The sequence below is a fragment of the Crocodylus porosus genome, unplaced genomic scaffold, assembly GCF_001723895.1.
Source record: "Crocodylus porosus isolate Cpor-Errol unplaced genomic scaffold, CroPor_comp1, whole genome shotgun sequence".
In the NCBI taxonomy this organism is placed as follows: Eukaryota; Metazoa; Chordata; order Crocodylia; family Crocodylidae; genus Crocodylus; species Crocodylus porosus.
Genome location: NW_017728950.1, coordinates 51,206,645 through 51,218,989, shown reverse-complemented (window position 1 = coordinate 51,218,989; position 12,345 = coordinate 51,206,645). Strand labels below are relative to the sequence as shown.

The following is a 12,345-nucleotide window of genomic DNA, read 5'->3' as shown; positions in this document are numbered from 1 at the left end:
GCAGCCCAGCACCTGCAGGCACCTGGCGCTGGCCATTCCCAGGGCCACTGCAGCAGGGGCTGGGTTGAGTGGGGCCATGGCCCTTTCCCCTCCCCACAAAGACTTACCTGCTTGGGGGGCGGGCACCTACGCTGCTTGCATAAGAGCAAATTTACTTCACATATAATGAATTATGGGTCTAAATATGCTCATTGCACAAGAGTGAACCTGCATATAAAGAACCCGCATAAATTGAGGGAAACCTGTATTTTCCATCTGCAGTAACACATGAAAATCCTTTCAGGTGAAAACACCACCTAAAAAGTCTAAAAACAAATCTATAAAACAAAACAAAATAATGCAGTGAATTAAAGTGCAAAAATGGAAGAAGTCACTGCACTTCACCTTTAATTGATGCTTCCTCCTGTAACTCTTACATTAAGTAATAAAAGCTCAGAACTGAATACAGACCAGATGCTTAGTTTAACAACACTGAACTTGTAGCTCAGTAATTCTCAACCATAGTGCCATGGCACTCTGGGGTACCTTGATATCCTTGTAAGGGTGCCAGTGTTAGAACTGTTAAGACTGTAAACTTGATTTACAAGATGAACCCATAGAGTTCAACTAGGAATCCACTGTGCTGAAACTTTTCTGACCTGTTGTGGTCTTTCTGAGCTCACTGCAACAGAAGACTTGTTCTATTATTCTTCTATAGTCAAAAAAAGGAGTGAAAACTGACAGCTGGCATTTTCCATGGGGTGCCTTGAATTTAACAGGTTTGAGAACCACTGCTCTTGCTGCTGGTTAAGTATTTCCTCTCAATTAAGTAGTATTCTTTGCCATTTGCTATAACTGAGGCCTCTGACAGATGTCCAGGTTAAAGTGCAATGAGATCTAAGCCACAATTCCAACAACTGTGCTCCTGTCATGCATGAGCAATTTTGGATTTGCGGCTTAGATCCCTATCATGCCTCCCTATCCCTATTATTTGCCAGTGCAGGTTCGGAAGCGAGACCAGGCTCCCCTTATGCTATCAAGCTGAAACTTGAATGTGTGGCCACGTTACTACTTAAGGCATAATTAACCTGTTAATCATATCTTAAATGTAATGTGTGTCAGAGGTCTGATATAAATCAGTTTTTCCAAAGACATTCCAATGAAGCAGATTTCTCAAATATATGTTTCTTAATGTACAAATATACTAGTACTATATTTCAGGCTTATGCATCTGGTCCACCAGCTTTTCAATATTAAGTGGCATTGGGTAGACTGAATATGTCACTAAGTTTTGCCATTACAAACATGAATAAAATGTACTGAGGTGGTGATTTTTTAAAACAACTAATCATATTTGTATGCCATTTTTTCCATTAATAAAACAAATATTTTAAAATGTAATTCAAACTCTTTGTATATCATGGTAGAATCAATACTAGTTTCATGTAATTATTATCAGGAAAAATTAGGGTTTGGAAAAATGCAAACAAATTACAATTTGGAGCAATTGCAAAAAATATACGAGATAATGTGCCCTGCCTGGTATGGTCTTAACTTTGTAAACTGGTAGAATTGCTCTAAAAAGTGAGGAACGAACCATTACTATCAGTAACTTATTCTCAGCCTATGTATAATTGTTCTTTTTTGACATAACAAAAAAACAAGATAAGCTAAGCCTATGTACACACATGTAGGGAAATTTACCATCCAAAATAGAAGTGCCACCTGAACTTAGGCACCTCAAAGTTTTGTGGGCTGTACAACAGGGTCAAATGGGAAGATTCACTGGAATTTATACGTCTATATTCCATTCTAATCCTGTGCAAGCATTGCTGAGATCAAACTGAATGTGGCCTGAGATGATCAAAACCAAACTGATGATCTTAAGACAGTGTAAGTGGTGAGAAAGGGGCAAATTTTGATGATAATAAAGTATTGGTGACAAAAGTTAGCAAGAAAATAAATGAGGAGAGAGAAGAGCTTTGAAACCAAGAAGCAAAATGAATTTCTAGCTGTTTCATTCTAGTTTAGCCTAGAATGTAAAAATTTACCTGAACAAAGATACAATGTCCTCCCCAGTTTTCTTCACATCATCATCAGGAAGCATACACAAAATTGCAGCTTTCTGGAACACATATATTGCCTACCCCCCAGCCCCAAAAAAAGCAATATATTAACATACAGTTTGTTATATCAGGTCAGAACACACTATTAAAGCATGGCATCCTTATTCCAGCAGTAGACACACCCACCAATTATGAGGCACGTGAACCACTAAAATTTAGCTCAGTGCTTCCTTTGTCATTGTGATTTATACTATATTTCATATTCATTACATTTATAAGGTATTAACATTTAGCTGAATCTGCCAGTTTTTAAGAGCGTTTCCCTTCAGAAAGTGTAGATTCATTAATAATGCAAACCTGTAAGCCAAACTGAGAGGCTAGAGTAGCTACAGAAATTAGTTTGTATCAAAATTTAGAAATGTTATGATTCAAGGATTTTTTCAGACCCATCTATACACATAATATTACAAATACTTCTACTGGTAGTTTGTTTTTTAAGAAGGCATTCACTAAAAAGTGCAGTAATTAACATTTGCAGTGAAAACTGTGGAAATGTTTAAGTCTCTTGAGTCACTGTTACAGGTTACCTTTAAACCATTTTAAATCTTGGAATATTATGCCATCATAATATGGAGCCGGGTATCAGATCCTGCTCTGGGAAGGTAAATGAGCCAGGGCTGCCTGTGCGTTTGGTTTGCTAAGTGTTTGGTGGGCTGTATGTTTGGGCACATGCTCTGAGCAGCTGGAAGTACTCCTAGCTGGGTGGTTGTATTCTGTGTCCAACAAAAGCCCTAACAACGGGGTGAAGCCAGTCCAAGCCCAAGAGAGTAAAAAAGGTCCCAAAGCGACCAGGGGCAAGTGAACAGGGACAGTAAGCAGGGCAGTTTGCAAGTAGTTCCCAAATCAGTTTGCAGATATTTGCTGCTCTGATGCCTCTACTCTTTGAAGGCGAGCCTTTAAGGTAAGTTTCTTCTTTAATTAAGAGTAACTAATCTATTGTTGGTAGATGTAGGTAGCTAAAACTCAGCAGTTGCAACAATGCTTTAGCCTCATGTTTAAACAGAGCCCAGAGCAAGGAGCAGTTGAAGGGAGTTCACTAGGGAGTTTGCCTGGAAACTCTCTCTCACCTTCCTTCACTGCAAGCTTTGTGAGAGGAAGCAGAGAAAAGGCAACCTTTTGGGTCCAAGGAGCAGCAAACAGGCCAGCTTACAGGGGAATTCTCTTGGGAAGGTCTGCTTGGAAGGAGGGGCAGGAAAAGACAGGCAGTGCTTTAAGAGACCTAGAGAAATGCCTGGAGGACATCACAACGCCAGAGCCACTGCCAGCTCATCCTTTGCTTGTACCTGTCTGTCTAGGCAGGATTGCTCACCATGGGCGCATCCACACATGTAGGCATGTGCACTTGCAGCAGCTCAAATAGAAGTAATGCAAAATTGAGCATGGGCTTTTTGCCGTTGTGCACATGCCCAGACATGCACTTTGGTATGGGGCAAATTGTGCCACTTGGGCCTGGTTTCTTCCAGATCTGCAGCCAGGGGGAGGTAGAGCCTAGGGCCAGCACCTGTGCTGGCTCCAGTGGTATAAAAAGTTACCCTGGCCAGCAGCTTAGGGCTACTTGCCCTCAGGAGCTTCTGAGGCCCGGCCCCTTGGCATCTGGAGACACCAGCCCTCTGTGCCAGCTGGACTGCCAAAGCTGTCTTGACTTAGTGGCCCCATGGCTGCACACATACCAGACACAGACACAGCCCCTGGGCTCTAGTGCGGGCCCTGAAGCGGAGCCACCTGAACCTCTGGGCCAGTTGCCAGCAGGCTGTGGCTGCACAGCAGCATCACTACATCTAGACAGCCCCGGTATGGAACCAGAGTCACCTGCCTAGCTCGGGGTTGAGAGCCCCAGCTGGCCCTGCTGGGAAGGAGCATACCCATGCTGCCAGGCCCAGCTGCAGACCTCTGCCCCACTACAACCAGGCTGGACCCACCAGGCTGGACCCAACAGAGGGAGCAGCTGACAATGAAGACCCTGTCATCATTCCCCACATGTTCTGACACACCTGCGTCTGGGCTACCAATAAACACTGGTGGGAGTGTACAGTCCTCCCCACCTGGGATGATGCACACTAGATACAGACCTTCTGGATGTCAAGGGGCATTTATGCACCTGGTGGCCCAGGTGGCCCCTAACATTGAGCGGCAAGACACTGTGATCCATCCAGCCCTCACCCCAGAGAAACATGTGGCCATAGCCATCATGAGGCTGGCCCACTCCTTTGGGGTGGGGAAGTCCACTGCTGGCCAGGCTGTTCTGGATCTATGTGGGCCTATCCAGGTCACCCTAGCTGACTGAGTCATCTGGCTGGCTGACCCTGGGGAGGTGATGGCAGGGTTTGGGGCCCTTGGGTTCCCCAACTGTGTTGGGATGCTCGATGGGACCCACATCCCCATCCTCTGCCCCCCAGGGGAGGGCGGTAGTACATCAACTGCCATGGCAGCAACTCAGTGGTGCTTGAAGCAGTCATAGACCATCGTGGCCACTTGACCCACATTTACACCGAGTGGGCTCGGAGTGCCCACAATCCCCATGTGCTGCGCCACGCACCACTACCAGGACTGATGCAGGCATAGGCCTATGCCCCAAGGATCCAAGATCTGACCATTGAGGAGGTCAGCATACCCCCAGCAATCACGGTGGATGAGGCAGCCACGTGTGCCCCCTCCCCACAACCCCACAAATGCCAGCATCAGGCAGCCCTGGGCCCTCACAGCGCTAGCTGCCTGCTGCTGCCGGAGTCCTTCAGTGGCTCCAGCCACCATCTGTGTTCACCTGCTGCACATGGTACATGCCAGCAGTGCCTGGTTGTGCCACTGTAGGGTTGAGGGGGGAGGGGTTCTTGGGTGGATGTTGGGTGGATGTTGGGTGGCCCCCCCCCCCACACACACTCCGGCCCTCACTGCACAGAGCCTTGCAGCTGCCTGCAAAAGGCAGTCGCAGGACTGTCTGCGCACTGGATGGCTGCTCCCAGCAGTTGCCCACCGGTACCTGCCACTACTTGTTTTCCACTTTTGCAAGTGGCGCGTACCAAAGGGCCCTGGCCGTGCCACATGTAGGGTCCGGGGGGAGGGGGGAATTCTTGGGTGGGTGTTGGGGGCCCTTCACACTTCCACCCCTGCTGCAAAGAGCACCCCTCCTGCAAAAGGCAGCCATGGGACCATCTGTGCGCTGGCTAGCTGCTCCTGGCAGTTGGCCAGCGGCACCCACTGCCACTGGTTTCCCCGCTGCACATGGCGCACGGTGCCAGTCTGGCCCGATGCCACATGCCCCACCTCAGGCAGGACTGTGCCAGTTTTTGCCCAGCACAGGCATCAGGCTGGGTCAGCACCCTGCACCACATGCAGCGGAGAAACAAGCAGCGGTGGGTGCCGTTGGTTGACTCTGACGGGAGCCGCTAGCCAGCGTACAGATGGTCCTGCGGCCAGCTTTGCAGGCAGCTGTGGGGCTCTGTGCAGCGGGGACAGGAGTGTGGGGGGGGGTCCCCACTACCCACCCAATAACCTCCCCTCCCCAACCCTACAGTGGCGCAGCCTGGTCCTACCAGCATGCATCATGTGCAGATGCCAAACACAAGTGGCGGTGGGTGCCACCAGGCAACTGCCAGGAGCAGCCATCCAGTGCAGACGGTCCCATGGCTGCCTTTTGCAGGCAGCTGCAGGGCTCTGTGCAGTGGGGGCATGAGTGTGGGGGCCCCCCCAACACCCACCTTGCTTGCTTTGCTCCTGGCAACATTGCGCGGCGGCTCCCGCTGCTACTTGTTTCCCCACCGCACGTGGCGCAGAGTGCTGGCCAGGCCTGATGCCATCTGCCATTGCCTCAGGCAGGACCAGGCTGGTTCTTACCACCACATGTGGCCCTGGGTGTCAGCAAGAACCAGTGCAGTCCTGTACGAGGGGGAGCATGGGGCATGGTTGGCACCCTGCGCCATGTGTAGGCCTACAGCTCATCGCTCACGGACCCACAGCTGCCTTCTGTAGGAAGCTGTGGAGCTATGTGCAACAGGGGTTGGGGTGGAAGTGTGGGGCTCCCCCCAACACTCAGCCAAAAGCCCCTGGGCCCCACACATGGCACAGCTTCCACCTTACACAATCCCCCACCTTGGGGCCCACACAAGCCATCAGGCCGGGTGGGCTCCATGGTTTCTGCCTCTTACTTCTCCCCATTTTGCAAGTCTCAGCCTGCAAGAGTCCTTTGGAAACAGGGAAACCTGGGTTTCCCTTTTAGGGAGAAAGTTCCCATTCCCACCCGCCCCCTTCTTACCTTCATCTCCCATGGCTTCAGCCTCCACTCCTCCAGACTCTGGACCTTCTCTAGATGGTCCTTGTTACCTCCAACTAACTACCTAGAAGCAAGCTCTGAGCCTTGCCCCACTTTTATTCTCAAGCATGCTCAAGGGATGTAATTGGTTGCCGGGGCAAGGGGGAGCCATGCAGACACTCTGGCCCAATACCAGAGTCTCTCTCTGGAGGACTCCTTCTCCTGGTTGCCTCCAGGCATGGTCTTGGACTGTGCCTTGCCCTGCTGTTTCCCAGTGTGTTGGTTTTTTTTGACCCCTGGATATCCAGGGGTCTAATTTTGCCCCTGTGCTGCAAACCTGCAGCACAGGGAACATTTTCTCATTCCTGCATGTACCTCTTCAGCGTCTCAAAGGGCTTTGAGATGCTGTAAAATGCCTGTGTGTGCCTATGTGGATGCACCCCATGGAGGCTTTCACCTGCATCCTGTTTTGGCACTGTGGAGACTGTGGCTTGCAGGTTCCTTCCAGTGACAGCCAAGTGGGGGCGTGTCTGCAATGTAAGTGTTACCTCCTGGTGATGTCCCTCAGGGATCAGGCAAGAGAGCCATAGGTGGAGGTAGCAAGGCTCCAAAGCATCCTCTGCTATGATGACTTAATTGATTTGATGTTGAAGGAAACCTCTAGAACTGGTAAGGAAGGCCTGCCAGAGGCAATATTAGAGAAGGAAGATGACAATCTTCCAACTAAGGAAGGTGAAAGCTGGAAGCTTGTGACCTCTGGCAGCAAGCAGAAGTCTTCATCTCCACCTGCAGCAATTTGCCTAAAGAACAGATAGGGATCCCTAGCAACAAAGGAGAAATGCTCCATTGGCAGAAAAGGCCAAGCCGGGCATTCCCAAGGTTGGCAGGATCAAAACCACTGCCACCAAGAGGAAGCAATGGGTGGTGATGGTTGGAAACTCCCTTCTGCAGGGGACAGAGGCAACCATTTGCCAGCCTGACTTGTTGTCTTGGAAAGTCTGCTCCTTTCCTTCAGCCCAGATCCAAGATGTCACAGAGGGATTACCAAGACTCATCCAGCAAGACTACTTCATGCTGCTCATTCATGTGGGCACCAATGGCTACCTATAAATGTTCTCATTTGTGTTCTAATTCCACATCTCTATTTGAAATTTTTTAAGCATCTGGAAATTTAAAAAACGTTAACAAACACTGGTATTAACTGTTCAGGAAGGACAGGCAGGTGAGAAAAGGAGGGGAAGTTGTTCTTTACATAAAAGAGCTGCATGATTGCTCAGAATTCCAGTATGAAACTGGAGATAGGCCTGTTGAAAGTCTCTGGGTTAGGGTTAAAAGGAAAAGCAACAAGGGTAATATGGTGGGTGTCTGCTACAAACCATCAGACCAGAAGGATGAGGTAGGTAGATGAGGCATTCTTCAAACAGCTAGGGGACATTTTCCGATCACAAACCCTAGGTCTCATGGCAGACCACAATCACCCTGATACTCTCTGGGAGAGCAATACAGAAGTGCACAGGTAATCCAGAAAGCTTTTGGAAAGTGCTGGGGACAACATTCTAGTGCAAGTACTGAAGGGGCCACCTAGGGCCTCTGCTTTTCTTGACTTGCTGCTCACAAATGGAATAATTGGTGGTGAATGCAGAAGCGGAGTCACCATCCATAGTCCTTACTCTGCAGCTTTCCTTCCTTCCTTTCCTCAGGATCCTCAATTCAATCATCTCGTGGTATGCCATCCACATCAACTCAGGAGAACGTGCCGGCATCCCTCCCATAAGATCAACAATGTCCACAGTCATCACGACTGGCCGTCGTGACTGAACCTGAGCACCAGTGGATTGGCCTGTGTGTATGAATGGCTTTAGATAAAGCATTGCTTTCCCCCCCTTTATTGAGTGACACACATAGATCAAGACCTTGGTTGCCAAACCCGTGCATTGGTCTTTCAACCAACAGAATAAGGAGAAGTGCACTTAGGACAGAACAATCCAATGCACCACTACAGGCTGGGGAGTGGCTGGCTAAGTAGCAGCTCCGCAAAAAAGGACCATGGACTTACAACGGACAAGAAGCTGAAAATAAGCCAACAGTATGCCCTTGTTGCAAAGAAGGCTAACAGCATACTGGGCAGCATTAGCAGGAGCAGCCAACAGATCAAGGGAAGTGATTAATCCCCTCCATTCAGCACTGGTGAAGCAACAACTGGAGTACTGTGCCCAGTTTTGGGCCCCCCAAAGGATGTGGACATATTGGATAAAGTCCAGACGAGGGCAATGAAAATGGTTAGGAGGCTGGGTCTCATGGCTTATGAGGAGAGGCTGAGGGAACTGGGCTTATTTAGTCTGGACAAGAGAAGACTGAGTGGGGATTTGATAGCAACCTTTAATTACCTGAAGGGTGGTTCTAAAGAGGATGGATCTAGACTGCTCTCAGTGGTGACAGAAGACAGAACAGGGAGCAACAGTCTCAAGTTGCAGTTAGGCTGGATATTAGGAAAACTCGCACTAGGAAGGTAGTGAAGTACTGAAACAGGTTACCTAGAGAGGTGGTAGGATCTCCAACCGTGGAGGTTTTTAAGGCCTGGTTTGACAAAGTCCTGGCTGGAACAATATAGTTGGGGATGGTTCTGCTTTGAGCAGAGGGTTGAACTAGATGACCTCATGAGGTCCCTTCCAACCCTAATTTTCTATAATTCCGTGATTCACAAAGTTAGAACAAGTACAGTCACAGATTAAGGTTTAATGCCGTCTCTGACATGCATAACTGTGACTTACCACTACAGAGCCTGGAGAGCAGGCACGTAGACAGGAGCCAGGAATCTACCCCTCTCCTCTGGGATGTGAAAAGAAAGGAGTGGAGAGGATGGCATGTAGCTTGGAAGTAGAGAAACCAACATGGGGGGCTAAGGCTTCCCTTGCTCTGCAGCCTGCGGGAGCCAGCTGGAGCCATGGGTGGGAGGGGAAAAATCTTGTGAAGAAAAAACCATTTGAAGTAGGCAGGCAGTACGGAGAAGTAAAGAGAAGCAAAGAGAAAATAGTGGGGAAAAAAAAAAAGCTAAAAATAAAAAGGGACAAACTCTTGTATGTTTCAAGGGGAGTTGAGTTAGTAATCACATCAGGGCAGAGCTGAGGCCCAGTTTGCACCCTGCCTGGTAGTTTTCCATTCTCTGGCTCATTCTCTTCATAGAGGTACGTATAATTGGACTGCTGTTGTTGTTTACATGGGATGCTAGAGCAAGCATAAAACTGATGAGCTGCATCTAGCTCAGACTGGTCAGGGTGCACTAAGGTTGCCTCCCCTGGGGGCAGAAGGGGGTGTTGGCTTGGGGCCAGCATCAGCTCCCTGGACAATAGAGTTCAGGAGGGTTGTAAGTTTGCACACTGAGCAAAGAAATGGGAAGGGCTGGAAATGGTACATCCTGGGAGAAATGAAAATAGAACATTGCATCTCCCCAGAGCAAACTAGCAATATCCTGCAATAACCATCATTTGAATTGGCATACTGTAATTTTAAAACATTTAGAGCAGGGCTCAGCAACGTTTTCGGACAGAGTACCAAAAAACCCTACAGCATCTACTTGTAAGATGTTCACATGCCAAGCAAACAAAAGGGGAAGGCCAGGGTGGTACTTGGCTGGACATACTGCATATTATGATTAATAATCATGCATGAATGTTGTGGGAAAGGTTGTTTTGGGGGGGAGGGGTGGGTTTTTTTGCTTTTACAGTAAATACTGATGCAGCCACTTGCAGCCTCCTGGCTGCCTGCCACAGCTAGCTCAGGCTTTGGGCAGGCCCCTGACAGCCATCACGGAACCCAGACTGTTTGCAGCAGGCAATGAGGAAGCTGCACGCAACACCTATGGGGTCCACAGAGCCCCAGCCCAGCTTACGGCTGGCGACAGGTGGACATGTAGCTCCGGGAAGACAGCAGAAAAGGGGCCAGGGCTGCGCTGGCACAAAAAAGACTGGATCCCTCATGGCTCCACTGCCATCTGCCTTGAGGGCTGGAGTGCCGAACAAAATGTCTTCATGTGCCATGCTCTGGCACACATGCTCGGGGTTGCCAATCCCTTATTTAGAGGGTACTTGGCATAAGTTAATACCCTTTAACAGGTGAATGCTCCCGTTGTAAATACCTTTATGATGGTTTAAAGGTAAACATTTAACACCATCCTTATTCATTTTCAAAAAAAATTCATGAGATTCAATGTACTTTTCCCTGAGTCTGATCTTCTCAATTTTTCTTGGCAAAAGTGGAACATGCTCAAGCAGAACCTGAAGAATCAGCAACATGAAAATAAACACCTAAGTGTTATCTGTATGTTGGCATTTGTTTTCATTCTGAAGTTTTACAACTTTTCCTTGCATATACACCTCAAAATGGTTTATCTTTGCAAGGAAAAGGGTAAATATTTTTTTCCTGAGGCTTAGCTCACCAGTAGTCATTTGACCCCTTCTTTTAAATGCATAAAAGCAGACAAACTGACTTTGTGGGAGACCAGCGGGTAAAATAATGTTAAAGGGCAACCAGCATGAGTTCCTGCCCGACCGGGTCACAAAATCCTTGGACGAAGGAACAGAGGTAATGTTATTTACTTACTTTTAAAAAGGCCCTTGACACAGTGTCACACCCAATTCTTACAAATAGACTAAACAGCTGCAATGTAGATTATTACAGTCTGGCAGGTGGAAAATTGGCTTATGGGACGTACCCAGAGTGGTGGTGGATGGATCGGTTTCTACCTGGAGAAACGCGGGCAGCGGAGTCACCCAAGGCTCTGTCCTGGGGCCGGTGCTTTTCAATATTCTCATTAGTGACTTTGATGAGGGAGTAGAAAGCACTCTTTCCAAGTCTGCAGATGACACCAAGCTATGGGGGGAGGTAAACAAACTAGAGGGCAGGGAGCAAATCCAGGTGGATTTGAACAGGCCGGGGAAGTAGGCAGAACAGAATAGGAGGCAATTTAACAAAACTAAGTGCCATGTGTTGCACCTAGGGAGGAAGAATCATTAACACCTAAGTAGCACAACTGTGGAAAGGGATCTTGGAGTCATAGTTGACTCCAAAATGAACATGAGTCATCAATGTGATGAAGTAAAGCTAACTGCACTCTCTCGCATAAGTAGGTGCGCCACAGACAGGTCTACGGAGGTGATACTTCCCCTCTACATGGCATCAGTTAGGCCACAGCTGGAATACTGCATCAAGTTTTAAGCACCACACTTCAAGAGGGATGTGGCTCAGAGGAGGGCCACCCATCTAGCTAAAGGCATACAGGGAAACCCCTACAAGGACCAATTGAGGGACCTGAATCTCTTCATCCTCCGCAAGAGAAGGCTGAGAGGTGATCTTATGGCCATCTACAAACTCACTGGGAGGGGCAGCAGGAAATACAGGATACAATATTTACCAGGGCGCCCATCGGGGTAACCAGAAACAATGGCCACAAACTGAAGGAGAGTATATTTAGACTGGACATCAGGAAAAAATTCTTTACAGTGAGGGTTGCCAAAATATGGAACACACTTCCAGGTGGTGCTGTCCCCTTCCTTAGAGGTATTTAAGAGGAGACTGGACAAACACCTGCCTGGGGTCATCTGACCCTAGCACTCTTTCCTGCCCAGGGTAGGGCAGGGGGCTGGCCCTGATGATCTAATAGGTTCCTTCTACCCCTAAAATCTATGAAATCTATGACTGTTTAGTCTCATGCTACTTTTGTTTAAAATTTACTGTGTAAAATTTTTAAAATTAGAGTTTATTTAAATTTTGTTCTTACACATACGATTAAGATTAGATTAGATTGATTTAATCTTCTGCTTAACTTCTATTTCAGACTGGAAGACATATGACTTCAGAAAAGCCGACTTTGACAAGCTCAAGAGGCTTGTTGGTCAGGCCCTCAGGGACCATGACCCCAGGGAGGTGGGAGTTCAAGAAGAGTGGTTGCTTCTCAAGGAAGCGATCCTCAATGCACAAGCTAAATCTATTCCAACA

At 48.1% G+C, this 12,345-nt stretch overlaps 1 protein-coding gene across 1 annotated transcript in view; it reads right to left on the bottom strand.

Moving 5' to 3' along the window:
- Positions 1 to 12,345, bottom strand: part of TTC39B (tetratricopeptide repeat domain 39B) — a 71,093-nt gene that overhangs the window by 14,750 nt on the left and 43,998 nt on the right. Inside the window, exon 12 of the mRNA XM_019554739.1 lies at positions 2,031 to 2,122. Within this exon, the coding sequence (XP_019410284.1) occupies positions 2,031 to 2,122 (92 nt within the window). The remainder of the gene's footprint in view (positions 1 to 2,030; positions 2,123 to 12,345) is intronic.